The 23,187-nt window shown below is 54.0% G+C and overlaps 13 protein-coding genes across 13 annotated transcripts; 7 read left to right on the top strand and 6 right to left on the bottom strand.

Moving 5' to 3' along the window:
- Positions 1-113: 113 nt before the first annotated feature.
- Positions 114-626, bottom strand: BAUCODRAFT_51294 (uncharacterized protein; the record flags this gene model as incomplete). Its single annotated transcript, XM_007675472.1, has 1 exon — positions 114-626. A coding segment is annotated over one exon (513 nt), but the record flags the coding sequence as incomplete, so codon positions are not given.
- Positions 627-2,163: 1,537 nt separating this feature from the next.
- On the top strand, positions 2,164-2,452 carry BAUCODRAFT_31326 (uncharacterized protein). The gene has a single exon (XM_007675367.1). The coding sequence runs from the start codon at positions 2,169-2,171 to the stop codon at positions 2,355-2,357; it is 189 nt and encodes a 62-aa protein (XP_007673557.1). The 5' UTR covers positions 2,164-2,168; the 3' UTR covers positions 2,358-2,452.
- Positions 2,453-2,534: 82 nt separating this feature from the next.
- Positions 2,535-4,018, top strand: BAUCODRAFT_31325 (uncharacterized protein). The gene is made up of 2 exons (XM_007675366.1): positions 2,535-3,281; positions 3,373-4,018. Exons 1-2 carry the CDS (start codon positions 2,953-2,955, stop codon positions 3,923-3,925), a joined length of 882 nt encoding a protein of 293 aa, XP_007673556.1. The 5' UTR covers positions 2,535-2,952; the 3' UTR covers positions 3,926-4,018.
- Positions 4,019-4,321: 303 nt separating this feature from the next.
- BAUCODRAFT_146023 (uncharacterized protein) lies at positions 4,322-4,882 on the top strand (the record flags this gene model as incomplete). The annotated part of the gene is made up of 1 exon (XM_007675893.1): positions 4,322-4,882. The coding sequence occupies one exon, from the start codon at positions 4,322-4,324 to the stop codon at positions 4,880-4,882; it is 561 nt and encodes a 186-aa protein (XP_007674083.1).
- Positions 4,883-5,189: 307 nt separating this feature from the next.
- On the top strand, positions 5,190-6,506 carry BAUCODRAFT_31323 (uncharacterized protein). The gene is made up of 2 exons (XM_007675365.1): positions 5,190-5,576; positions 5,630-6,506. The coding sequence occupies exons 1-2, from the start codon at positions 5,324-5,326 to the stop codon at positions 6,265-6,267; spliced, it is 891 nt and encodes a 296-aa protein (XP_007673555.1). The 5' UTR covers positions 5,190-5,323; the 3' UTR covers positions 6,268-6,506.
- A 669-nt stretch (positions 6,507-7,175) lies between these two features.
- On the top strand, positions 7,176-8,209 carry BAUCODRAFT_146021 (uncharacterized protein; the record flags this gene model as incomplete). The annotated part of the gene is made up of 4 exons (XM_007675892.1): positions 7,176-7,197; positions 7,256-7,263; positions 7,321-7,561; positions 7,734-8,209. The coding sequence occupies 4 exons, from the start codon at positions 7,176-7,178 to the stop codon at positions 8,207-8,209; spliced, it is 747 nt and encodes a 248-aa protein (XP_007674082.1).
- Positions 8,210-8,279: 70 nt separating this feature from the next.
- On the bottom strand, positions 8,280-10,023 carry BAUCODRAFT_388100 (uncharacterized protein). Its single transcript, XM_007675891.1, has 5 exons — positions 9,415-10,023; positions 9,006-9,349; positions 8,660-8,946; positions 8,476-8,589; positions 8,280-8,421 (listed from the first exon to the last, which is right to left on the bottom strand). The coding sequence occupies exons 1-5, from the start codon at positions 9,561-9,563 to the stop codon at positions 8,350-8,352; spliced, it is 966 nt and encodes a 321-aa protein (XP_007674081.1). The 5' UTR covers positions 9,564-10,023; the 3' UTR covers positions 8,280-8,349.
- A 316-nt stretch (positions 10,024-10,339) lies between these two features.
- BAUCODRAFT_388676 (uncharacterized protein) lies at positions 10,340-12,747 on the bottom strand. The gene is made up of 6 exons (XM_007675890.1): positions 12,271-12,747; positions 12,093-12,214; positions 11,638-12,038; positions 11,205-11,582; positions 10,871-11,132; positions 10,340-10,795 (listed from the first exon to the last, which is right to left on the bottom strand). The coding sequence occupies exons 1-6, from the start codon at positions 12,409-12,411 to the stop codon at positions 10,534-10,536; spliced, it is 1,566 nt and encodes a 521-aa protein (XP_007674080.1). The 5' UTR covers positions 12,412-12,747; the 3' UTR covers positions 10,340-10,533.
- A 1,011-nt stretch (positions 12,748-13,758) lies between these two features.
- BAUCODRAFT_64515 (uncharacterized protein) lies at positions 13,759-14,562 on the bottom strand (the record flags this gene model as incomplete). Its single annotated transcript, XM_007675510.1, has 2 exons — positions 13,759-14,204; positions 14,268-14,562. The coding sequence occupies 2 exons, from the start codon at positions 14,560-14,562 to the stop codon at positions 13,759-13,761; spliced, it is 741 nt and encodes a 246-aa protein (XP_007673700.1).
- Positions 14,563-14,771: 209 nt separating this feature from the next.
- Positions 14,772-15,710, top strand: BAUCODRAFT_146018 (uncharacterized protein; the record flags this gene model as incomplete). Its single annotated transcript, XM_007675889.1, has 2 exons — positions 14,772-15,064; positions 15,116-15,710. The coding sequence occupies 2 exons, from the start codon at positions 14,772-14,774 to the stop codon at positions 15,708-15,710; spliced, it is 888 nt and encodes a 295-aa protein (XP_007674079.1).
- Positions 15,711-16,197: 487 nt separating this feature from the next.
- Positions 16,198-20,129, top strand: BAUCODRAFT_388387 (uncharacterized protein). The gene has a single exon (XM_007675888.1). It carries the CDS (start codon positions 16,340-16,342, stop codon positions 19,769-19,771), a length of 3,432 nt encoding a protein of 1,143 aa, XP_007674078.1. The 5' UTR covers positions 16,198-16,339; the 3' UTR covers positions 19,772-20,129.
- BAUCODRAFT_387901 (uncharacterized protein) lies at positions 20,102-21,301 on the bottom strand. Its single transcript, XM_007675887.1, has 2 exons — positions 21,138-21,301; positions 20,102-21,078 (listed from the first exon to the last, which is right to left on the bottom strand). The coding sequence occupies exons 1-2, from the start codon at positions 21,173-21,175 to the stop codon at positions 20,433-20,435; spliced, it is 684 nt and encodes a 227-aa protein (XP_007674077.1). The 5' UTR covers positions 21,176-21,301; the 3' UTR covers positions 20,102-20,432.
- On the bottom strand, positions 21,302-23,133 carry BAUCODRAFT_388070 (glycosyltransferase family 2 protein). Its single transcript, XM_007675886.1, has 3 exons — positions 22,681-23,133; positions 21,827-22,585; positions 21,302-21,772 (listed from the first exon to the last, which is right to left on the bottom strand). Exons 1-3 carry the CDS (start codon positions 22,798-22,800, stop codon positions 21,428-21,430), a joined length of 1,224 nt encoding a protein of 407 aa, XP_007674076.1. The 5' UTR covers positions 22,801-23,133; the 3' UTR covers positions 21,302-21,427.
- Positions 23,134-23,187: the final 54 nt, after the last annotated feature.

The raw sequence follows: 23,187 nt of genomic DNA, 5'->3' as shown, positions 1-23,187 counted from the left end.
CATCATTCGTAACAACAACTTTTGTGCTGAAGCAGTCAAGTATAGGGCCCCCAAAGAGGATCGCAGCGTCACTCCCGCGCTCGAGGACGAGTACCGGGACTTAGGCTCGTTCGGTCCCGCCGTCGCCGAGCCTCCTCCCGAATCAACTTCTCCACCACCTCCTCCGAGGACGGACCCTCTTCACTAGCGCTCCGTACTCCAGCCATCAGATACCCATCCTCACCTTCGAGTTCTAGTGGTGTCACCGGGCCTGGACTTCCCAGCGGCTCTAGTCGCGGACTATCAGGCTTGTCCGTTCGGTTCGGAGAGGCGTTACGATGGGCAGCCGTCACTGACTCGCGCTGGTAGTTGTATAGTTGCTTCTGCGCATCGCTGAGCATGCGCTGATGGGTCCGTGGTGACATGGGACCCATGGGCGAAGGCCTTTCTGAAGGTGTGTTTTGCAAGCTGCTTTGCGCTGAAGGGAAGTTGGCTGGATGGAACCGCGGTAGAGATGGAAGCTTCAGTGAGTTGTCTCGTGCTCTCCGGGTGTTGTTGCTTGCTGCTCTGGCGTGCATGCTCCGCGGCGAAGGCGGCTGTAGCGAGTCCATATGCAGGTTGCCATAGCCTGGTGATAATGGTGAACTGGGCCGCATGGCAGGTGAGCCCCGCGGCGATGGCATTCGGTTCAACGAAGAGAGCGGTGCGCCAGCTGGCGATATGCCTCTTGAGGGCGCCGTCCTGGTGGTCGTCTGCTTTGTCGTGCCGGAAAGGATGGTTGCCGTAGCTGTGGTGTTCATTCGAATGTGCCGCCAGGAACTTTGTTCAAGAGTGGAAGGCGAGATATCAGTACGTATTCGGACGACTCCCAGCAGTTGCGGTTGTGAAAGACTGGCTTAAGCTTGTGGGAGCGAAGAGGCAGTAATCATGCGTGAAGTGGGGCCTGCACTTTCTGGTGGCAGACGACGTGGAGCGTACGGCAACAAGTCGTGGCACGTTCTATGAGTCTTGCCCAGATTGACGACTCTTGGCTGTTGTGGGCCAGGGATGAAACAGACCGGGCCGAATCAGCAACGACTCCGATGTAATTAATCAGGCGTCGTTGCAGTACGCAGTTGTTGATTCGCAGTGAAGACGTTCGGCTTCTCAGACCCTGCGCTGACAATCCAGGTGCCGAGACCCCTCGGAGGTAACGGCTCGGAGGCTGACGGCGTTGTGGAGCTTGTTTCGCAAGGTACCGGCAATCCGTAGCCGGCGGCGTGTGTCAATCGTTGCGGCTGTCTGTGTGCGTAGAGTCTGTACCAAGATCAGTGAACACATGAAGCAGAGACCGACCAGGAACTGCTCCCTCTCAGCGCTTGCGGCTGGAGCCCCGAGTTTGTCCTTCGAGTTGCGCCACCGCCTCACGGTCCACCAGATATCGTCATTCTGGTCGGCGACGTCACTGCAATATCGTGGGCATTCGCGCTTGGACTCATCTAGTGTGGCGCGCCGTTGTGCCAAAGCTTAATCTACGTATGCAGGTTCACTGACGAGAGGCTGCGGGGTTCGTCTGCTGGTCTCATGACATACTGCGAGGATGTGATCGCTGTAGTATTACTGGAGCCGCTGAGGACCGACGACCACGGGCAAGCTTGCTTATTCCGGCGCCGTATAGGCGAAGTGGTGTTCTCTGGTCTCTCGCCGAGCAAGCCAAGACCGCCAACAGCATCCGGCATCCGATGAGTACAGCAAGACAATCCTGGCTGAAGGTATGTTTACGTGTTGCCGTGTGGCATAGTCACGCCTTGCACTGGGTTACCCTGCCATGAGCTTGTCGGCCCCCATAGCCGCGTCCTCTTTGCGATGCCCCATTTGCAATACCAACCACACTTCCTTGCAGGTAGAGGCGGCGGCACGGCCACACCTCAAGCTGCTAGGACGTGGCGGTCTGAGGGTCTAACGACACTCCAAGTACTCCGTGGGCTTGAGAAGCATATTGATCCTGCCCACCACTGAACCTTCGTCTTGCAGGATGACAATCTATCAGGCTAGTCAAATTTACTCGTCACTGTGCATGCACAGCAAGTGAAGCTAAGCAACGCCTCCTCTGCGTAGTGCACTAGGATACATGCAATCAACATGTCGACACTGCTCTAAGCCTTCATCTGCGACCTGGCAAAGCCCAGAAATCCTATAAAATTTCCCCTATGCCTGGGAGAGTGTCAATGGCGCCGATGTGTTGCTATCAGATGCGGAGGAGCCTGCTGCATTTGAGTGGCTTTATGCGCAGTTCACTGGCTATCGAGGTTCGCTCAATCATTACTTTGGGCCTCGTCCCACTGACTCGCACTGCCTCGATCTGCAAGCGCGACTCTCCACGGTTCGCTAAGTCCTAATCGCACACGCGAGCGAGATTGAAATACGGTAACTTGTGTACGCTTAATTAGCTACTTATGTGACCACGGCCTCTGAGGCTCGGGTGCCGCCGGAGTCGAAGCCATTGTGGCTTGTTTGTCGTGTCTGCCGATCAAACAGTGACCATGCGATCTTACTGTTTGCTCCCGAGTAGATGACAGCGGTACTCGACGGGCGGATCGTTACGGCATTCACGCTCTTTCAGTGTCCCGAAGCCTACAGTAAGGAGCATAGTACGCGGTTGCATGGTATGTTATTTCGGACCCTGGCCCGTAGAGCTGCAACTATCCGCTAAACACCACACCACTCTACTGCAACTTGATTGGTAAGGCGACTTTTCGGTGCTTACACCTGTATACTCCCATTACGAGCACTCAATGAAGGACTTGCGCTGTTGTGAGAGCCCAGCAGCTCGAGCCTCGGCATCTGTCTCCGCATTCTCTAAGTTCTCCCAGGCTCACCACATCCGAGGGATCTCGTTGGCTTTGTTATGATGCGACACAGCTACGATGGCTCTTTGTATCAACACGTGAGTTGCCGTTCACTCCAATACTGAAGCTCTGGGATCAACACAGCATGGCCCATGCATCTAGTGCCGCTGACTTGACAGCCTCGAACCTTTTCAACTTCAAGGACCATGTTGTCCTCGTGACTGGTGGCGCAACGGGCTTGGGCGAGATGGCGGCCCAGGCCTTCGTACAGAACGGTGCAAAAGTGTTCATCGCCAGCCGGAAACAGAGCGAGTTGGAGAAGACTTCTCAGCGCCTCAACCAGCTTGGACCCGGACAATGCGACTACGTCGTCGCAGACCTCAAAGACAAAGCAGGGTGCCTGGATCTGTGCAGCAAAGTCAAGCAGAAGACTGATCGTTTGACCGTCCTCGTGAACAACTCCGGAGCCACCTGGTAAGTACTGACCATAGTTCGTGCCGGGTTATTGCACCTTCAACAAGCCGGTAGCGACACTATCTTGCCGTCCTCCACTGACACCCTGCAGGGGCGCACCATACGATGACTTCCCAGAATCAGGTTGGGACAAGATCTACGCTCTCAACGTCAAGTCCATGTTTTATACGACAGCACATCTGCACGACCTCCTGACCAAGGGTGCCACGGCCGACAACCCAAGTAGAGTCATCAACATCGCCTCCATGGCTGGCATCATGACTACAGATGTCACGGCTGGTTCGGAAGGGGGGCTTTCAGCTCCTGGCCACGGCACCTTTTCGTATGGCCCGTCGAAAGCAGGGTGTATCCACCTGTCGAGGATGCAGGCTAGCAAGCTTATGCCGCATCATGTTACCGTCAATTGCATCTGCCCTGGCGTCTTCCCATCGCGCATGACGCAGTACGGTATGGACGAGTTCTTGGACACGCTCGTGGCTGGACAGCCATCCGGCCGTGTTGGTAAGCCTGAAGACTTTGGCGGACTTGTGCTGTTCCTGAGCAGCAAAGGCTCTGCGCACATGACTGGCAATGTGATTGAGCTGGATGGTGGAAGCACCAGGAGCGGTTTCAGAAGTAAGAAGAAGAATGAAGCTCGTCTGTAGATTTGTCTCTCGTCAGACGTGTAGCATTCCCTGTGCAAGGACTTTTCGCCATGTAATCTGATGGATCTTCCCTCTATAACTGTCGCATAACGTTACACGCATATGGAGTTGGTAACGCGTGTGACCTAGTAACCTGAACACTGAATCGAAGCCCTAATCTTACAGTGGGCAGCTGGCAGTTCGCCAGGGGCCGCCGAAGCCGCTATGCCCGAGGCGGGGTCGCTCTTGAGGAGTCATTCGTACAGCAGCATTGCAATATTGGACATGGTCAGTATGACTATAAAGCTTTGTAGACTGTGCTGCAAGAGAGTCCTGTCCCAATCACCTTTGACTTCGACCACGTACGGACGCACTACTCGATCCCACCGCACTTTCACCACCTCGACAACCACAACCATGCGTCTCCCATACATCCCCGACGACCCAGAGATGGAGTCTGCCGAGGACGAAGCCGTAGTGCAGCGCGTGAAAACACGTAGAGGGGGAAAGCTGATCGCACTGGACAAGGCACTGCTTCACGCTCCGCCTGTCGCAGATGGCTGGAACAGCTTCCTCGGTGCCATCCGTACCAAGACCACATTACCGGACAGCATTAGGGAGCTCGCAATTAGTAGAGTGGCGGCCTTGAACCAAGCCTGGTATGAGTGGGACGCGCACAGTCCACTGCTGCGGAAAGCTGGCGTGCTGTCTGACGAAGTCATCGAGCGCATCAAGGATAAGAGCTATGAAGGGGAGGGACTCGACGAGAAGCATCTTGCCGTCCTCGAGTATACCAATGCAATGACAATCGGATGCATAGTCAAGCAGGCGAATTTCGACAAGTTGAAAAGCCTCTTTAGCGAAAGGGAGGTGGTGGAGTTGACTGCCACGGTAGGCGCGTACAATTGCGTCTCTCGCTTCTTGGTGGCCTTGGATGTTGGTGAGATGGCGGAGAAGTACAATGTAGACATGAAGTAGAGCTTCTCCTGAAGAGTGAAGACGTTCGATCGTGCATACAAGCACGACCAAGATCTACAATAGCGCACTGTTGCGCGACTAAAGCCGCAGGGACTATTGAAAGATGTTGCAGTGTGGTTCGATATGATGACCGCGTCCCAATCGCATCAGGCCCGAACACGCTGCTGATGTTCCTCCAGCATGGTTACAGGTGTAAAAGAATCAAAGTGAGATCATTGGCAACCGGGGCCATGTGTTCGGAAACTCCTGTATTGTTCCAACAACGGCTTCGTGCGCGAACATGCTCGTTTCGGTTTTGTAGACCATCCGTGCGCCTAGCCCTCGGTTGCCATTGGAGACGGCCAGGCTGGAGTCGTAAACAGAGCAAGCTTCGATCGATGCTCCACTACGTCGTGGATCCGCTGTATGTCAGACTATCAGCAGGCATCGTTGAAGATCAAGATGGAGTCACTACTCTCCCTGTCGTTCAGCAATCTCTCTGCGCGCGACACGAGTAAGATCAGAAAGGGATTAAGGCAGATTGAAGGCCTTCTCGCACAGATATGCCTCTCATCGAACCGACTGTCGCCGCAAAAGCGAAAGACGTCGGCTAGCTCAGAAGAAGTACGAGGGGTGTGCAAACTGTTGGGGGACTTGAGGAAGGACGCGGCGTTTCGCGAATTCTTCAGACTACAGGAAGGCTTCCGTTGGAATGGTAAGCACGAGCATTGATTGCTTGCTGGCGACGGACTAATGCTCTGCCTACAGTTGCCAGCAGACTGATTGCCGTGCTTGAGAGACTGATGGGCATGCATTCTGCATCCTCCACAAACCTGCTGATACTATCGACACTCGACCTCTTGCAAGGCATTCTTCTCCTACATCCGCCTTCGCGAACGCTCTTTAACCGAGAGGATTATATGAACCTACTGCTCGATCTGCTTGACGCAACCAACCCACCATCAGTACAATCACAAGCATTATTGGTTCTGGTAACGGCATTGTTGGACTGTCCGGCCAACGCAAGAGCCTTCGAAGCCATCGACGGCTTGTTGACGGTGACGAGCCTTTTCCGAAGTCGAAGCACGGCGCAAGAAGTCAAGATGCGAACCCTTGAATTCTTGTACTTCTATCTGATGCCGGAAGCGCAACCGAAGACAGCTCACGGTGCACTAAATACAACGGCGTCACCAACAAGGCTGGAAGATGGGGCAGGCCACTCGCAAACCCATTCCGGCGACAGTGGAGGGCCGATGGACATCGATGAGGAGGAAGACAGGGTCACTAAGAACACGGAGGAAAAGCAGAAATTGCTTGGCGAGCATCTCAGCAACGTGGCGGAGCTGGTGCGCGACCTGCGTGAGCACGCGTTGTTCTCCACCGTAGCTGCGGAATCAGGAGGTTGAGAACATCAGGTTTGCGATGCAAGCAATCCGCTCGAGGTCCATATTTCACGACAGCCAGGTCTTAGCATCTGACCATCCACTTTGCAAGAGGGTACACGGCGTACTTGTTGTCCGTCTGACTTAGCCTAAAGCATGTTGCTAGCACTATCCCTTGGCAGAGCTTTCATGCACTGCCGTCTCTGGGGAGATTAGGCACGGGTTGTACTTCACCACGTCTCCGCCAACATCTACTACACCTAATCCGGTTTCACGCTAATGTGCGTCTCGCGCTATCTGGTGAGCTTGTTAATGATTGATAATGGACAAGCCTGCTGACTGTACGCCGCATTCGATGTTTCAGGATAGGGTTCAATAATCAACTGTGCTTGCAGTATTGCAACTTCGAGATAGGATGTTGTCATGCTGCGCCATAGTTGATGTTGTTCCGTGCCTACGTTAATGCACTCGTCACGCTGCACACTTGGCGCAATGAGTAACCGTATCACGACCGGACCGGTGCACTCAGCGACGGTTTCCCTTCCCTGTGGTCTGTGTGATCACTTCCATCAGTGGGACCTAAATATACCTTGGCATCGTGCATGACTCTTGTCTGCCTTCCTTGCTACAGATTGCTGAGCTGGCTTGCATGCATTAGTGCTCTTACGAATGAGGCATGGCACGCTGGGCGACCACGCCACGAACCAGACTCCACGTTACAATTCGGCCATGTTGGCAATGACAGATGCGCCCGCGCTACAGCCAACAACCCATGCTCTGGGACCGTGAGGCATTCATAAAGATGTGAAGCTTCCCTTCAAGCAAAGATTGTTGCCGCCAGGTCCCAGTGCAACCCAGGACACCCTCTCAAGCGTGTGGTCCAGTTTGCCATGCTCAAAGCGTTAAGGCATCATTCGGGCAAAAACAACGCCATGTCGTCCCTTGCAGACAAAGGTTTGTGGACAATCTCCATCACGTTGCACTGCTCGCTGACGTCCGAGTCTCTTTCTAGTGGTCTTGGTAAGGATCCGGAGGAGAGTAAGGGGCAAGCACAAGATACTAACATTGCCGCGACAGATCACAGGTGGCAGCAAGGGCATCGGCGCAGCAACCGCTACAGCATTTGTGAACGCTGGCGCTCGAGTTGCCGTGAACTATGGTCGTGACACTACCCAAGCCGAAAAGTTCGTCAATGAACTCGGTCCCAAGCATGCATTCGCGGTCCAGGCGGACGCAGGCAGTATTGCAGGAGCAGAGAAGATGGTGAAAGAGACCGTCGAAAAGTACGGAACCATCGATGTTCTTATTCTCAATGCTGGTACGTTACCCGGATCTTTCATGCGCGCCTTCCGTGTCCGTGTAAAGCGACTTCCGCTTCCCACGTTGCTTTTCTGCCACTGTCGGTAGCGGGTGAAATGGTACCGAAAGTCGGGAGCCGTTGTTGCACTTATCTCTGCGCGACATGCTGACCGACGTACCTTGGCCGAAAGGCGTGCTGCCCATGAAGACCGTCGAGACAACATCTGAGCAAGACTTCGACAGTACATTCGCTCTCAACGTCAAAGGACCCTATTTCCTCGTCCAGAAGGCGCTTCCGCATCTCAAGCCCGGCTCCCGCATCATCTTCGTATCGACTAGCGTCATGCATGCTTCGACGCTCTCGCCGCCGTACACTCTCTACGCAAGCACGAAGGGTGCTATCGAGCAGATGACCCATGCGATGGCGAAGGATCTCGCGTCCAAGGGCATCAACGTCAATGCGGTTGCTCCGGGTCCTACTGCCACTGAACTCCTTCTGAAGGGAAAAAGCGAACAGATGATCAACACAATTGCAGGATTCTCACCCTTTCACAAGCTTGGCGAACCGGCGGAGCTTGCAGATGTGTTCGTCTTTCTGGCTAGTGAAGGCAGCAGGTGGATCTCTGGGCAGGTCATCCTGGTCAACGGTGCATTTTCGTTTCAATGAATGATCAGCAGGTCAGAGCATTGTCCAGGAGTCACCCCATTGCCGTTCCCGTTTCCGATTGCACTGCGATTGACGGTCCATCTCGCTTATCAGGAACGCGGGGCTAGAGGCTTGTCGTGCACAAACTCCGATAGCATTGATCAAAGCAGGAAGCCTGCCCACTTAAGAGCGTCTCCCTTCGCGGTGACGCCTCCAGGTGGATTGGTATCCATCTATTAGTTGTCAGAGCTGATGCATTCAGTGGTGCCTGCATGCAGCATACTTACGCAAGCCAGTACAGTTGCTTGTCCGAGGCCAAGGTTCTCACCAATCCATAGGAGGATACTCCTAATGTTACGCCTGACGTCTGATGAGACAATATCAAGGATTGATGCAGTGAACTGCGAATGAAATATTTGACAGTCAGCGGATGTGTAAATATTGGAAGTTTCTTCCTAGATGCACACGAACCAATGTCCACTGGAGGTCCAGTCCACCAAGAAGCATGGGGGGCCGAGCATGATTCCAAAGGGAGCCTTCCGGCCTGCTTCCGCGTATCTGCTCACCGACCAGCATGAAGGGAATGGCTGCGTACATGTCATCGACAAGATCTTGGACCTCGCGTTGCAATTTGGCATGCTCTCTACTTCTATCGTAGGCTTCGGGATCTTTGCTGAGGGTTCTACTGATTCGACACAGGAGGTTCGTCAAGTGCAGTTGACACTGGCGGTAAGACATCCACATCCCGGCCACGAAGTCTAACACGATGTCAGTGGGATGCTACTATGACAAGTGTGCAGACAGCCTCTTCACCTACAATCAGCATATGTATCAGCACGTGTGATCGGACATAGGAGGTCTTCGACCGCTGGGAATCGCAAGGTGTACGCCTGAGTGAATCGTACGGCTGTTGTTGGTTTCATAGCTTCGGGCTGCCACGATGACCACGTACGAAGCTCAGCCTTGAAGGCCAGGATTTCGCTCATGAGCCGTCTCAACGTCGACTCGTATTGGATACTATCCGGTTGCAAGATCGAAGCCGACCGTTTGAACAGACTTTGGACCCTCGGCAGGATGGCCCAGAGATCATTGACCCGGTCAGATAAGGGCTGCGAAGCGATCGAGCAGTTGTTAACGGGCGGCGATGCGGTCAGGTCGTCACTGTTAGCTTGTCAACTCTCCTTGTTCCGCTGCTAACTTTCAGCTAGACTTAACGATGATCGTACGCATTTGGCAGCTCGTCTGCGACAAGTACAAGTAGGCGGACGTCAAGAGCCGGTGCCTCACCGTAGTGAAAGAATGTTCTCATCACTGCGATCATTCCATGAAAGTGCTGCAGCCAGTTGTGGTCCGCGCTGGAATCTGCACGGATCATCTGATCAATTAACCACAACGCGATCAGCGAGAGCGTACAGTGCAAGTTTGCGTTCGAACCTACGGACCTCGTAAATGCTGAGTAGCAGGATAGACGCAATCATGGCCCGTGACTTTCGCTTTGAGTTCAGACATGTTGTGCGTAGTCGACGTACTGCTACCGTATATCGGCGAGCAGCTTCCAGATGCACATCTGCATAACCTAAGCGACTCGCCAGAGAAGCTAGCGCTGCAGCTTCCAGTGCGGCCGGTAACGCGTTTGTCCCGCGATCCGAGGCTTCGATGAGATGAATTAGATCAGTGAAGTGACCCCTGGATGATGATCCTGCAGAGGCATGCATGACCGTGTCCGATAGGAAGAGATGAATAGCCTGGCACACTAATGGGTTTGTAATATTGCGCGGCAAGGTCAAGGGCTGACTAGCTGATCGCTCGAACGTAGGGCGCCGGTACGCTTGAGGCTTATGTAGTGCAGACGGCCGCACTGGTTCGACTGCTTCCTCCTCGTCCACAGCATATCGAAGGATGTTCGAACATGGTGATCCCAACGGCACTAACGGCTCTTCGAACATACGGATGTCCATATGACGGATAGCTAGTAAGGTAAGTTGAGTCAACCTGTCACGGTCGACCACGGGTAACCTCAACAACTGAACACGTTGGATATGGGCGGTCCAGCATGTGAGATCCGGAAGGACTCACAGGCATTGCAGCGCTTTCGTTCATGACATGCTTACGTACTGGCCTCGTGGAAGACTCCTATCTTTGAAATGCCTGCTACCAATCATGCGACTTCTGTTTAGCGACAATGACAATGGCACGAAGGTCCAAAGCTGTTTCGTAGAGCAAGCTAGCCAAGCGTCCGGGTGTAATGGCCGTCTCGGCCGTGCCGAAGCCGGAGGGTCCGGAACTTGGCGTGGAGTCACACGCACCATACCGCTACTGCAAGCAGCATAGGAGCCATGTCCGGCCTAAGGCGTCGTGGTGTACGTATAGTTTGGTAGATGGCAGGCGCCATCAATCGCGTTGCCACTGACGAGCTGTAAGGCTTGACCATTCGCGCCGAAGCGCGCAATCTGACCGCCGCTGTCACTACTGTCCAGAAGGTAAGGCGGCCAGCCATTCCCAGGCAGTGACGCAGGATTGGCGACGAAGTTGTAGAGTAGATCTTGCATGATCTGCGATGTCTGGACTTCGAGGTCCGGATATGGAGGGGATGTGATGAGGTAGGTCCTGAAAATTGATGGGTGAGATCATTAGCCGTGCGTGAGACAATCACGAGAGATTCCTCCAGATCGTCCTACTTACCCAAAGAACATGTACAAATCGGCATAATGATACGCCCCAAGCCACGATGCTCCATCAGCAAGATTCGTGAAGTTCGCAGCGTACTCGTAACGGTATGTTGTCAGAAGGTCTTGCTGACGGTATACGGAAGTGTTATAGGCGGTGCAGACCCATGCTTGGGTCAAGGCTGTAATGAGCTGATTCGAAGGACCCGCACTTGCATTGTTCACCGGGTAGGGGAGTAGGGCGGAGAACTCGCGAGCAGTAGTGCCGATCATCTTCGCTAAAAGTGCCCACCACAGATGTTAGCACGGTGATAGACAGAAAGTAAGATTTATAGTCAAGATTCGCGTACGTATTTGCGCAAGGGTGTCGGCTTGATAGAGCCTGACGTAGTCGGCTTGCGAGAAGACAAACTTGTTGTCGATTTGACGACTGAAAGATATCGCACGCTGCGAAGTATTCACCAAGGAGCTATTATCCTGATACTGGCCCACGAAGTTGACGATGCGAGGCATGGGTACGCGCCTCATGCACTGGAGCTCGAAAGCAGGATCGGTGAAGTTGCAGCCCATTGCTTGGGCAACGAAGGTAAAGTTCGTGCCCGCATAGTCAACGTTGGTTGGATATCCAATGGCGAGTGACGAGCTGGAGATGGATGCGCGGACGATAGGGTCGCTTGGCCAAGCGAAGAGATATTCGTCTGTCAGTCCAGCGCCCGCGGACTGGCCCCCTACACCGCATAGTCAACATCAGGAGTCATAATAGACAAGCGACGCCACACTTACACAACGTCAATCTTGCCGGATCGCCGCCAAACGCAGCAATGTTTTCCGATACCCACTCGACTGCAGCTCGCTGGTCCTGGATTGCGAAGTTCGTGCTTCCATTGAGGCCTCTCGCGTTCGGGTACCCGAAAATGTTGACACGGTAGTTGATCGTTACCACAATGTGCTTCTGTGATCGATGCACCCAGTTGGCCGGTATCTGGGTTGGGATGTTGATACCACCGGTTTGATCGCCGCCGCCGGTTGTGAAGATGATGACGGGCAGGCTGGAATTGCCTGTGGCATTTGCCGGTGTCCAGATGGCAAGCGAAAGACAGTCTTCCGCGCTATTTTGGGCCACAAGGCCGGCTGTCAGGCTCTCACCGTAGTTCACGATGAGGTTGCCAGTGATGTTGAGAGACCTGGATTCGGGTTGGATGACGCATACCGGAAGCTTCACGAAGACGCTCACTCACCATACCGCCGGTACAGCAGACACGAACTGGGAGCACGCTGGTCCGAAAGTCGTCGACTCGTAAACGGTGCTATCGTTGACCAGCGGTCGTGGTGGTGTCCAGCGTAGATTGCCAACGGGCGGCTACTCGAGCGATCAGTCAACGCGCAATGGTCATGGATGACTTGCCTTTGTCGTACTTGTGCATAAGGAACCCACTTGAAGTGTCGAACGTCAGGGTAAGTTTCGTTTAATCCGCCAATGAAGGTGCCTGTGCGTGTCGTGACAGTCAATTCCACGGCGGCGGCGAAAGCCGCGAACACCAGTGTGAGGCACAACATCGTTCAATTCACAATGTTAAGTCTAGTCTTGATGCTGGCGACTGCACCTGACAGACATCGCTTTATACTTTGTACGTCCGTTACCGATGACGGCTATTGCAGGCGTCTTTGTGCGGGGCAAAGAGGAGAAAGCTAGAGTCATGGGCATAGCAACCATCACCGATGATCTATGCTATTTGCCTCTGACAAGTCTTGGAAAGCAATGGGCCAAGTGAACTTGAGTGAATGACCCCGCCGTGTATGGACCCCATACCCGCTGACTGCCCATCATGCCCCATGCCAGTGCCATAGATACCGTCTCCGAGGTGAAATATACGTGTGCAAAAAGGCTCCGGCTCTTCTGCAGCCTAAGGCCGTTCGCTGTGTTGATTGCTGTGCTCGATAAGCGACATAGCAGACGAGACCCTACCTGCTGGAGGTATGGTCCTCACAAATGTTCCTTGGGCACGACCGGCTGTTGAGGCTCTCAAACGGTATTCTGCCACTTGCTAATGCTGTCGGTACCACTGTTTACGGGACTGCTCGCTTTCCGTTTCGATGGCATTGGCACCGCCTTGATGATCTCAAAAATCCTGTAGTGTACTCCGTCGAAGAGGGGACTCCTAATTATCAGCGGCTGCACACACTCATGCGGACACAAATCGCGACACCTACCCTTCTGGTGGTTCCTCTGGTCCTACCATCTTGCTTTCATGGTCCACTAGTTCCGGCGTTCCTGTGCTCCCTAGGACGATGGGTGGAGCTGTAAGGTCCTGCTTGGTGGCTGCCGCGTACGACGTGATGCACTCTGACAACGGCTTCTCGACGTGGTCATTGTAGCATTGGGTTTGGTATCCAGATTGATAGATGAAAACATGCAGTCCATCGGCCTTGTATAGCTCAGCAGGCTTCGATGTGAGTTGCTCATTTGCTTTGTTCTTCGCTTTGCTTTGCTAGGCGAACTTGTCGACCTCATCCTGCCTACTCTTGAGCATCTTCGCGAAGACGACCCCGTGCAGATGACTGATGCCGCTGAGAGCGTCTGACGCGTTGCCTTCAGTGGCTTCCTCCATGGCCGCCCGAAGTGCGTCAGACGCCACTTGCAAAATTATGCTGACCACGGTGCTGCTCGTCGGCTTGAGGGGATGTCTCTCCAGAAGTCTGCACTATTATAAGCCTTGAGTGTGGAACTCTGCTGATTACAGAGATGCCAGGCAATGGCGGAGTGCTTCGGGACACAGAGATCGTATGTGTGTCGAGAGTCCAAGAAGTGGAATTGAGGTGAAGGACATAAGCAGTGAGCTGGTGAATTGGTATTGCTGTATCCGGAATCAAGGCGGGTCGACTTCGACCGAAGCCCTTCTTCGCTCACCGCACATACTTATCCATAAACCTCCGATGGAAGTCACTCCGCAGCAGATCGTTCACAAACCGCTTTTCCTTCCCCCTCTCTTCAGTGCCTCGCGCCTGGTTCTTGAAGACCACATCATCGTCCCACCGCCGCTTCACTCCATACTCCTCCGTTCTCGCATTAAGGAGCGGATTACCCAAAGCTATATCCTTCTCCCGCTGCTCCTCGTCCTTTCTCGCCTGTTCAGCGGCGGCCTTAGCAGCAGCTTCAGCCCGTTCGGCCTTGATCTTTGCGAGCTCAGCCATAAGTGCGGCTGACTCGTCCTCCTCATCTTCTGAGTCATCCTCGTCGTCATCCTTATCGTCTTCCGACGATGCAGAGTCGGCGTCAATATCACGGGTTGCTTCCAATACGCGCCGTTTCTTGGCTTCGTAGTCTTCGTCCGGATCGCCATCTAAACCACCTCCACCTCCGCCATCGCCACTGAGTTCGCCGAGCTTCCTCTTGACACCACCAGTAGCCTCACTGTCGTCCGCATCTTCTATCCGTAGTCGCTCCTTCTCGCTAATAACCTTCGATACGCCATCATCGTCTTCATCCTCGGGCAGTGTTCGACCTTCCTTCTGCGCGTAGTGCTTCGCCTCGCTTTGCAACAGCTCAGCTCGTAGATCTCTCCGCGCTTGCTCATCGGGTGCGCCCTGTGCTGCTTGCCGGTACTTGAGAGATTTGTGAGCAGGAAGTAGGCGCTGATGATATGCTTCGCCGCGAGCGGCGTCTTTGCCTCGGGCTGGATCAAAGGTGGGACGATGGGCTGTCGTCATGGTCAGCTCGTGTCAGGCTGTTGTCTTCGGTCTGCTCAGAGTTCCAGTTTAATCGGATGTAAAGGCAGGGCAGATATTCATTGGAGGTGGACGTAGGAATCCAGACTCGCTTAAATTAGGGCTGAGTCAGCCATATCAGAAGTTGACTTTACACAAACGAGTTGCGAATCGCGGGAACAAGCCTGTATCAAGTGGCACATCCCTCCAAAATGCCGCGTGAGCTAGATCCATCTAACAATGAGCGGGACTTCCTCCTCTCTGCGCTCCGCCAAAATGTTCGTCTCGATGGCCGGCCACTGGACGCCTACCGGCCCATTTCTCTCGCCTTCCCCACCCATCCGGACGTCTACGGTCAAGCAGAAGTACGAATAGGCAAGACGAGAGTGCTATGCAACGTCAGCTGCGAAGTCGTCACGCCGTATCCGGATCGGAAGTTTGATGGCGTCTTCACGATCAGTTGCGAGCTAGGCCCAATGGCCAGTCCGGCCTTCGAAGTCGGACGGTAAGACTGCAAGCGCATGTTAGGTCAAGAATGCACTGACTAATAGACTAGACCAGACCAGACTGAGATGCTGATCTCACGAATACTGGAGAAGACCATTCGCAGATCTGGCGCACTCGACACAGAGAGCTTATGTATAGTGGCGGGACAGAAGTGCTTCCATGTTCGTGCCGATATCCATGTGCTTGACCACGACGGTAACCTGCTGGATGCTGCTTGTATTGCGCTCATGGCTGCGCTACTGCACTTTCGCCGCCCGGACTTTGAGGTGCATGGCGAAGACGTCACAGTCTTCTCCGTCCGTGAGCGAGAGCCGGTGAAGCTCACAGTGCAGCACCATCCTTTCTGTATTACCACTTCCTACTATGACAGCGGGCAGATCATGCTTACCGATGCGACACTACTCGAGGAGCAATGCCGAGAAGGCGAGGTCATTGTGAGCATGAACCGCTTCGGCGAAGTGTGCCAGGTAGCGAAATACGGTGGAGCAGCTGTGGACGGGCTGTCCATGCTGACGTGCGTTAACTCAGCGCTGGACAAAGTGAAGGCGCTAGATAAGTTGGTCAAGGCGAAGCTGGCCGAAGATGAGAAGCGCAGAGACAACGGCGGGCTAATGGCTGAGCTGAGTGCAGAAAACGAGCGCTGAGACTAGCCGGTCATCAATACACGGTGATCACAGTGCACCGAGCTGGTCTGCGGGTTCGCATGCCCATCACCAAATACTCTCGCCAGAGTTAAGACGGAAGCGACGGTGTATGCTGTGGTTCACTGGCGACATGCAACCCAAAGTGTGTAGCCCAAAGATATGGCAAGCATATGAAAGGGCGCTAACGGCGGCAGCGTGCCTTCCGAGTTCGATCGCCACACATAGAAGCCGACGGCGCGGATTAACTTCTTGTTCTGCAATACACCACCACCACCATAACGACCATTCATGAGCGGGATTATCAGTCATCACTGTGTTGACGAGAGTGTCTGGTAACACATGCATCTTCCGAGACACTTGGCCATACTGTAGCTTGCGGTCTGACGGAGGATCACACTTCGATTAGAGCCATAAAGGGTCTGCGGTTCACTTTACCGCTATCACCTACTTACGCATTTGATCTTTCGCAAGATCAACACTCTGCGAAACTCTCTGTGGGCAGGTCTATTCGAGCGTCATTTCACCACTCCAGCCTCGCTGAGGATATCCTGAGTCTGACGAGCGGCATTCATTCGCGCGCATCCACCCTCAAGCACCACTAATCCTCCGAGGCGCTTCACCTTTGGGGAATGAGTGACATGGGCACAATGGTGGCACAGCCCTATCACTCTTGGAGTGATATGACCAACGGAGGCTGGAAATGGCTATCTGGTCTAGATGACGATATCGGTGACAACATCATAGTGGCGCATAAGCCATCCTCAATATCTGAGACGCCGTCAAAGGCTCACTCTCCGGCTACTTCTGGCAGCGGCTTCGTGGCTCCGGCAACTGCTCATTCTCCAGCCACACCCACTAGCAACCACATAACCCGCGCCTTCAAGCGCAATATGGAAGACCATAATGTGGACTTTCTCCCAGACCAGGTCGAGGAGGCAGAGCACTACGAGTCGGCGGCAAAGAAGGTCAAGCTGGAAGACGTCGACGAGAAGCCGGCGATTGGGCGCTTGTGGTGTTTGAGCGGACGGCCATTGCCAAAATCTCAGTATATACGATCGAAGCCCATCCTGATTGTAATCGACGACAGCGACGATGAAGGGGAGAGGCCGGAAAGGCACTCACCTAGACCGCTGGCCGAAATCGAACCAGCTCATGACTTCATGCCGGCGCCAACAGCACTCACGAATGAGCAAAAGGAAAATCAGCGCCTGATATCCCAGCGACTTCGCGAAGAGGCGCTGGCTCGGCGTATTTCCGCCCACGCAACCAACCATGGCGCGGATGCTGCTGCAGAGCCGGTAGACCTGACGCAAGATGACGGAAATGAGGTAGAAAGGCGTGCATCTCACGAGAAGCAACTCAAGATGGCGTTCGCCGAACCGGAGGCAACAACGACCTCAAAAAGACCACTCACGGCAAACCTGGACGGAGGAGCTCGAGCAGCGCGGCAGCAAGATGCATTTATATTACGCGAGGCATTCGGGACTGCAGAGACGTCGTTTAGCTCAGCTGTATCGACCAACTCGGCGGTCCTGCACCCGCAGATGACTCGAGGCACCCGCGAGCGACGGCGCGACGAGCCTGCCGAATCCACCTTTACACCTCCTAACAAAGTCCAGCCCGCCGAGCAAAGCGAAGCACCGGCAAATCGGGCTTTGAATACACGTGGTGGATTTGCGGATACTACAAGCAGCTATGCAGACCGCTATAACAAACAGAGACAGCAGGAGGCGGCAGTCGCTTCGAAGCGTAGGCGTCAGGAAGTGACTCACAAGACGGAGGTCGTGAGGCAATTAACTGGGAAGCGCTATCTAGAAGCTGAAAGCAAGCGTCAAACAGCTGCCGAGCACCGACCTGAACATCCGAACCTGGAGAGACCGCAACAGGGGCTAAAACTGCGCAAAGAAGAGCAGCGACCGAGTGCGGAGGCGACGGGCAGCCGGAAGGAGAGGCTTGAACGGTACCTGGATGTAGAGCGTCGTCAGGATGATGAACGTCGTCAAGCCCTTGATACAAAGCGTAGACTTTCCGAGCTCGATCAGCCAAGGACTAAGGACCAGCCTGTTATTTCTAGCAAGCAGGCCACGTTACCGAGAGGCGCGCAGACCCAGGAGCAACATCCCAATCATGGAACGACGGCAAAGCACTTGCCTGTCGCAGCCGAAGCTCTGGCTGCTGCTGTGAACTCTTCGCCAACGTCAACACCAGAGGAGTCAGACTCAGCGGCCAAAGCTCGGCAGCAGCGGATTCAAGCCATGAAGGAGCGGAACACTCGCAACAAACAACATGTCGACAAAGACTCAGACCAAGCACTCGAAGAAGGCGTCGACCGTCCACCTCCGGTTAGTCTTAACAGCTTAGCCGGCCGTGCAGCTATCTCCACAATGCTTTCAGAGCCTCGAGCGATAGCAGGTGAGCTAAGAGAGCATAGGGCTGCCCATCGTGGTAGCGGCTCGCCGCATCAAGCTCCTTTCTGTTCTGCGAAGACAGAGCAGAGGCGGCCACTTAGCCTCAGTAATCCTGCGGGTCAGGCGGCCGTGTCTGAAGGTCTGCCACGTACCAGGATCCAAGCGGATTGTCATCCAAGTCAGCGGGCTTTCATGACTGGATCGGAGAACAAATCAATGCTAGAATCCATTCATCGCGCCGTTCCTACTCACAGAGCTGCCAAGTTCGTGTCTAATGCTCGGAGAGCTGGACGTATCTTGCCAGAGGACATACATTTGATTCGTTGGCGCAGCGGCGGAGTTCACTGGCCTGAGGTCACGGACCATTATGAAGACATGGCCGGCAAAAGACGAAGCACAGATACGCTTCGAAGCCGACTCAGGCTTGTCTCTGGAGTCCTAGAGGAATTGTCGTTCGACGAAGAGATTCTGACTCGCGCCGCGCAGGGTCGAGAGGAGGCTGTCGATACACTCAACAACGCCGTGAAAGAAGCGGTGAACACAGCCATCGTCTACGCGCCTGTCCAGTCCTCAGCCTACTCTTCAGCCAAGGACTGCCAAAGGCCTGCTTCGAGCACTAATCCAACGAAGAAGGCACCGACAAGCGAACGAGCTGACTCCCTAACGGACTGCGCAGGGCCAGCCCCGCAACATCACGCGGTTGATCTCGCAACTGCCTACCGACCCGCAAGTCCGGAAATTGAGGTTCGGCAAGATGGTCGTCCTAACACTGGTGGGAAGACGCTGAATGCGCAGACTTTCCACTACTTCATGGATCAATGGGCTAAAGCTCAAGCACAAACCTACGCTTCCAGTGAGGCAGAGGACGAAGATGATAGCGAGGATTTCGACGATCCATACCACTTCGTTTACCAAGTTCAACGACGCGAGCTCTCCCAGGCAGAGGCGGACGAAGAAGGAGGCCTTCAGATTCAGGACATGACCTGGATCGATTATAGTAGCCCGTGCGCAAACCATAGCGCCGCTAATACCGAAGCATGCCGGCAAGCCCTTATCTCGAACAACCCGGCGATGCACGCGGCTCTCATCCTTGGTGGCAACCTGGCTCGCAAACTTGACGACAACGGCTGCTTTTCTGCCACCCACCAATGTTCAGCCGGTACTCTGGAAGTCCGGGTGGAAAGACGGCTTCAGACTGTCACCTCTGGCTGCCGCCCAGATTTCGGCGCAGGCGGACATTTGTCCCGCAACCTGTATGTAGTAAAAGAAAGGAGCACCATCAATACTCGACAGACTTCGACAACAGAAGGAAGCACACTAGATGCCGACCTCTTCGGCGAAGAGCCCGAGAACACGGTCGCCCGTGAAATCATCGCTGACGATGTCGTCTATTCTGCACTTGAGCTAGCCAATGACCAGGCGATCAGGCATTTTGTCGAGAAGACGGTCAGACCGACCTTGAATCTGACGGCCTGGAACTGCGCCAAGACAGGGGAGCGGAATCGGTTGTCAGAGCTTCTGGCAGAGCAGGGCGAAGACGCCATGTTCAGACAGGTTGGCGAAAGTATTGGCGCTGAGGGCGGGCTGACAGTGAAGACGGAGACGGAGGTGTGGGTGGAGAGGGTGTGGTTGAGAGGACCACGGAACATGTAACTTTCGGGACAGCTTTCGAGATCGCTTCTGCTTCTCGAGGTTAGTGTGCCTCATAGAAGGCCAGTTGTGGCCACTCAATCGGATGCTGAACGTCGAACATAGCGTCGGCTGACGATGCTGGCTTAATCCAGATGCACGGTGCAGACGACATGAATGAATACCTTGGCAGTTCACTGTTCGGAAGTAACAGAACAACAAATCGTAGATTACACCAGGTAGCCCGTCATACTGGCGAACACGTCGTTGGACAAGTGCATCGACCTAGCTCAAGCACTTCCTCCACATACCTGCCCAACCAGGATCTACGCTTGACGGTATTGGCCATATTGTGTCCTTCAAACAGCCTAGCCGGCATCCTCAGCACTCTTGAGACTCATACACAATTACTGGTCGTACACAAGGTTGAGACTTGGCTATACCTCCAGGCTTCTTGGGACTTTCCTGGGATACGACTGCGACCATGTTATTGCCACAGAGGTGTGGAAGCAGACCAGAGTGATACTGACTGACTGGGACTGGGAGTGGGACGCTTGTCGAAGCTAATTTAGCGGCAGCCATATCAGGATGTAGTTTCTCCAGAGCCATGATATTGCACTTCGCTGGGACCGTTGTTGATAGACTCTTCTCGGTTGTCCGAATTCTGATGAAACCGCACTTAGCTTTACGCTACCTTTTCGCACTTCAGGCCGTCCTCGTGGCAATGGTACTCGCAGAGATCAAGCTTGGCGATTGCATCTTTGTTTAGCGTGGTTGCCCTTCCGTTACGCCACATCTCATACGATGCTCGGAAAACATCCCACAGCGCATCCTTCACCCAGAATTCTTTGTGTTCGTCCTTAAGACTGCTCCGGAGGCCTACCTGAGCCATAAGGTGGATCCAGAAACGACGCAGCTGTGCACCCGGGGCGGTGTTTTCCCATATCAAACCGAGAGACATTCTTGGCAGTATCCACCGTTTGACGAGAACATCCCTCATTGCGTCGATGGTAACGTTCATGAGTAGCGGGATTTGGCGTTTGTCGCCTAGGATCCATAGCTTAATCAGACCATTGTACTCAGCCGTATAGTCATCGCTGTTGCCAGGCAGCACACGCGTGTACAGCCAACCAACAAAGTGCTCGAAGGTCTCGACTTCTTCGTCCGGTAGCTCGATTCGCTTGCTCTGACCCTCTTGGAAGGTGTTTTCTTTGAGCGCAGCCTGGAAGTAGCCGGAGTAGTAGGACACGACTCCCTTGTGCAGGCTGAAGGTCTTGAATGGTTTGAGTTCCTTGCCCACTGTCACAATGATAATCTCGTCGAACAGATTCCTGTAATATTGTCAGCTACGGCTCTTGGTGGGTGATGTCCAAATCCTCAAGCTCCTTACGCTGTCGGCAACTTCTCTGGAGTGCTTGGCGGCGACATGTTGTTAGCGCTATGGTGGCAGGTTTCGGACGATTGCTGCTAGAAAGTTGTGCGCAGGGGTCAGGTTGTTACAGACACTCCTCTCTTGAGGCGGGCCTAAATGGGTCCCCCAGTGGGTCGTGCCTGCCTTGTCCAGGTCTCCATGCACAGCAGGCGCAAGTGAGCCAAGCACGATTGTGGTGAGAGATTGTGATGGACAAATCACTGGGAGATAGGCGGTGCCGTCCTCAAAGTACGTCTTACGGCACTCACTCAATCTCTTCGATATATGCCTAAACCCCAGCATAGTCGTAACAAAGCCAAGCCAACCGCCATCCCAATGCTGTCTTTCACTACGTTCAGCTTGCTTCCCATGACCTCCTTCCACCCAATCGGCACCTCTAACACAGGAATGTCGGCGCTCTCGGCCAGCATCAGCATTTCCACGTCGAAGATCCAACCCTCGGAATGCATGAACGGCACGATGTATGGTAAAGATGGTCGAGTGAATAGCTTGAAGCCGCATTGTGTGTCCTTGATCTTAGCCGTCCGGGGTGTAGTGAGGGTGCGAATCAGGAGATGGAAGGCACGCATGAGCAAATTGCGGAGGAAGGAGCGCTGCACGCCATGTCAGCGAAAACGCACAAAGATCATGCCAGCAGCGTAACACACCTTCACGACTGCCTCCGTGCCAACCATATGCGCCCGAGAGCCTACACTGACGGCACGCCCTTGCTTGTCCTTCGCTTGCTCGCAGCTCACCACGAGCTTGCCAAGGTCACTGAACTTGCTCGCTCCGTCTGCGTCCGCGAAGACGACGTAAGTGCCTCTTGCATGCCGCATGCCATGGGTCACCGCACCACCTTTCCCACGGTTCTGCTCCAACCGCACCACTCGTATCGTCCCAGGCAAGATGTTTGTCGGCCTTGTCGAACCGTTCCATGGACCTTTCGGCGTTGGCGCAGGCTTGTTCAGCATATGCGTCTTCGCAAAGTACAATGCCGTCTCCACCGTTTGGTCGGTGCTGCCGTCGCTTACAATGATGATCTCCCAGCCTCGTCTGGGATCAGCTTGTCGTCCACTGGCTTGCAAGGAACCGTTACTGCTGCTTTTGCTCTTCGTGCCGTGATGACCGTACTGCTCCTCCAAGTACTCCACAGCCTCCTCCAGCATGCCGCTAAGCCGTTGCTCCTCGTTATAAGCAGGCACGACGAGACTCATGAACACTTCTGCCTCGCCGATTTGGTAGGCTTCTTCGGCCGGTATCTGCTTTTGTCGCACCATCTCCTTGAGTGCGACATAGTTGTCGTACCAACAAGGAAGGGCTTGTGGTTGTGTTGCCTTGCCATTGGAGCCCACGGTAATGTATTGCTTCTCTGAAGCTCTAGGCGGTCTTGGTGTGGGCGCCAACAGAAGTAACAAGATATAAGGCTGGTCATACACGGTCAGTATGGCACTCAGTCATCATAACACGACACAATGGGTAGCATGTCTTTTGCTTATGAAACACGGCAGAAAGGAAATACCAAGACAATAGTACCGAATGCGCCAATGACCGCACCGAGTGCCCAAGCCCATATGGGTATTTGAGCAAGCATGTCCAGAGCTGACCATGCAGTCTCCGGTATAGACTCTGCCGAGTCCATGATGATGGATAGAAGACTTCAGCAGTAAGGGCAGCTACCTATAAGACCGGAGCAAATTGATCGCAAACGCCATTGCCGGAAAATGGACACAAGGTTAAGAAAGTTGGAGGATGGGCAACAGAGGTAGCGTTGCAGTCAGCATTGGGTCTGCCGTTAGAGCCAAGTTGCTATTCCATTAGCGGCGAGGAAGAGGGACGTGCCTAAGGCAGATTCCTCAGTCTTAAGTAATGCGAGCAGATAGATGGACACTCAGCGACAATCAAAGTCATCTTCTTCCTCCTTTCTCACTTGCACTTTAGATGCCCAGATATGTACTCATCTAGGCAAACTCTTGGGTAGCGACCACTTCGACTTCTGGTATCGCATTACGATCCCACGTTGATGTGC

The sequence above is a fragment of the Baudoinia panamericana genome (genome assembly GCF_000338955.1).
Source record: "Baudoinia panamericana UAMH 10762 unplaced genomic scaffold BAUCOscaffold_3, whole genome shotgun sequence".
Classification (NCBI taxonomy): Eukaryota; Fungi; Ascomycota; class Dothideomycetes; order Mycosphaerellales; family Teratosphaeriaceae; genus Baudoinia; species Baudoinia panamericana.
The sequence above is the reverse complement of the archived record's forward strand: the minus strand, read 5'-3'. Positions and strand labels throughout refer to the sequence as shown.

Bases quoted from the DNA above. Each gene is read 5' to 3' on its own strand.
- BAUCODRAFT_31326 (XM_007675367.1), top strand. From the start codon at position 2,169: ATGCCTGGGAGAGTGTCAATGGCGCCGATGTGTTGCTATCAGATGCGG.
- BAUCODRAFT_31325 (XM_007675366.1), top strand. From the start codon at position 2,953: ATGGCCCATGCATCTAGTGCCGCTGACTTGACAGCCTCGAACCTTTTC. The intron at 3,282-3,372 runs GTAAGTACTGAC...GACACCCTGCAG, and splicing joins AACAACTCCGGAGCCACCTG to GGGCGCACCATACGATGACT.
- BAUCODRAFT_31323 (XM_007675365.1), top strand. From the start codon at position 5,324: ATGGAGTCACTACTCTCCCTGTCGTTCAGCAATCTCTCTGCGCGCGAC. The intron at 5,577-5,629 runs GTAAGCACGAGC...CTCTGCCTACAG, and splicing joins GGAAGGCTTCCGTTGGAATG to TTGCCAGCAGACTGATTGCC.
- BAUCODRAFT_388100 (XM_007675891.1), bottom strand. From the start codon at position 9,563: ATGATCCGTGCAGATTCCAGCGCGGACCACAACTGGCTGCAGCACTTT. The intron at 9,350-9,414 runs GTACGATCATCG...ACAAGCTAACAG, and splicing joins GCAGACGAGCTGCCAAATGC to TGACGACCTGACCGCATCGC. The intron at 8,947-9,005 runs GTAGGTGAAGAG...ACATCGTGTTAG, and splicing joins TGCTGATACATATGCTGATT to ACTTCGTGGCCGGGATGTGG.
- BAUCODRAFT_388676 (XM_007675890.1), bottom strand. From the start codon at position 12,411: ATGTTGTGCCTCACACTGGTGTTCGCGGCTTTCGCCGCCGCCGTGGAA. The intron at 12,215-12,270 runs GTACGACAAAGG...TCGCTCGAGTAG, and splicing joins AGTGGGTTCCTTATGCACAA to CCGCCCGTTGGCAATCTACG. The intron at 11,583-11,637 runs GTAAGTGTGGCG...TATGCGGTGTAG, and splicing joins TCCGGCAAGATTGACGTTGT to GGGGCCAGTCCGCGGGCGCT.
- BAUCODRAFT_388387 (XM_007675888.1), top strand. From the start codon at position 16,340: ATGAGTGACATGGGCACAATGGTGGCACAGCCCTATCACTCTTGGAGT.
- BAUCODRAFT_387901 (XM_007675887.1), bottom strand. From the start codon at position 21,175: ATGTCGCCGCCAAGCACTCCAGAGAAGTTGCCGACAGC. The intron at 21,079-21,137 runs GTAAGGAGCTTG...ACAATATTACAG, and splicing joins CCAGAGAAGTTGCCGACAGC to GAATCTGTTCGACGAGATTA.
- BAUCODRAFT_388070 (XM_007675886.1), bottom strand. From the start codon at position 22,800: ATGGACTCGGCAGAGTCTATACCGGAGACTGCATGGTCAGCTCTGGAC. The intron at 22,586-22,680 runs GTATTTCCTTTC...GTGTATGACCAG, and splicing joins CATTCGGTACTATTGTCTTG to CCTTATATCTTGTTACTTCT. The intron at 21,773-21,826 runs GTGTGTTACGCT...CATGGCGTGCAG, and splicing joins GCACGGAGGCAGTCGTGAAG to CGCTCCTTCCTCCGCAATTT.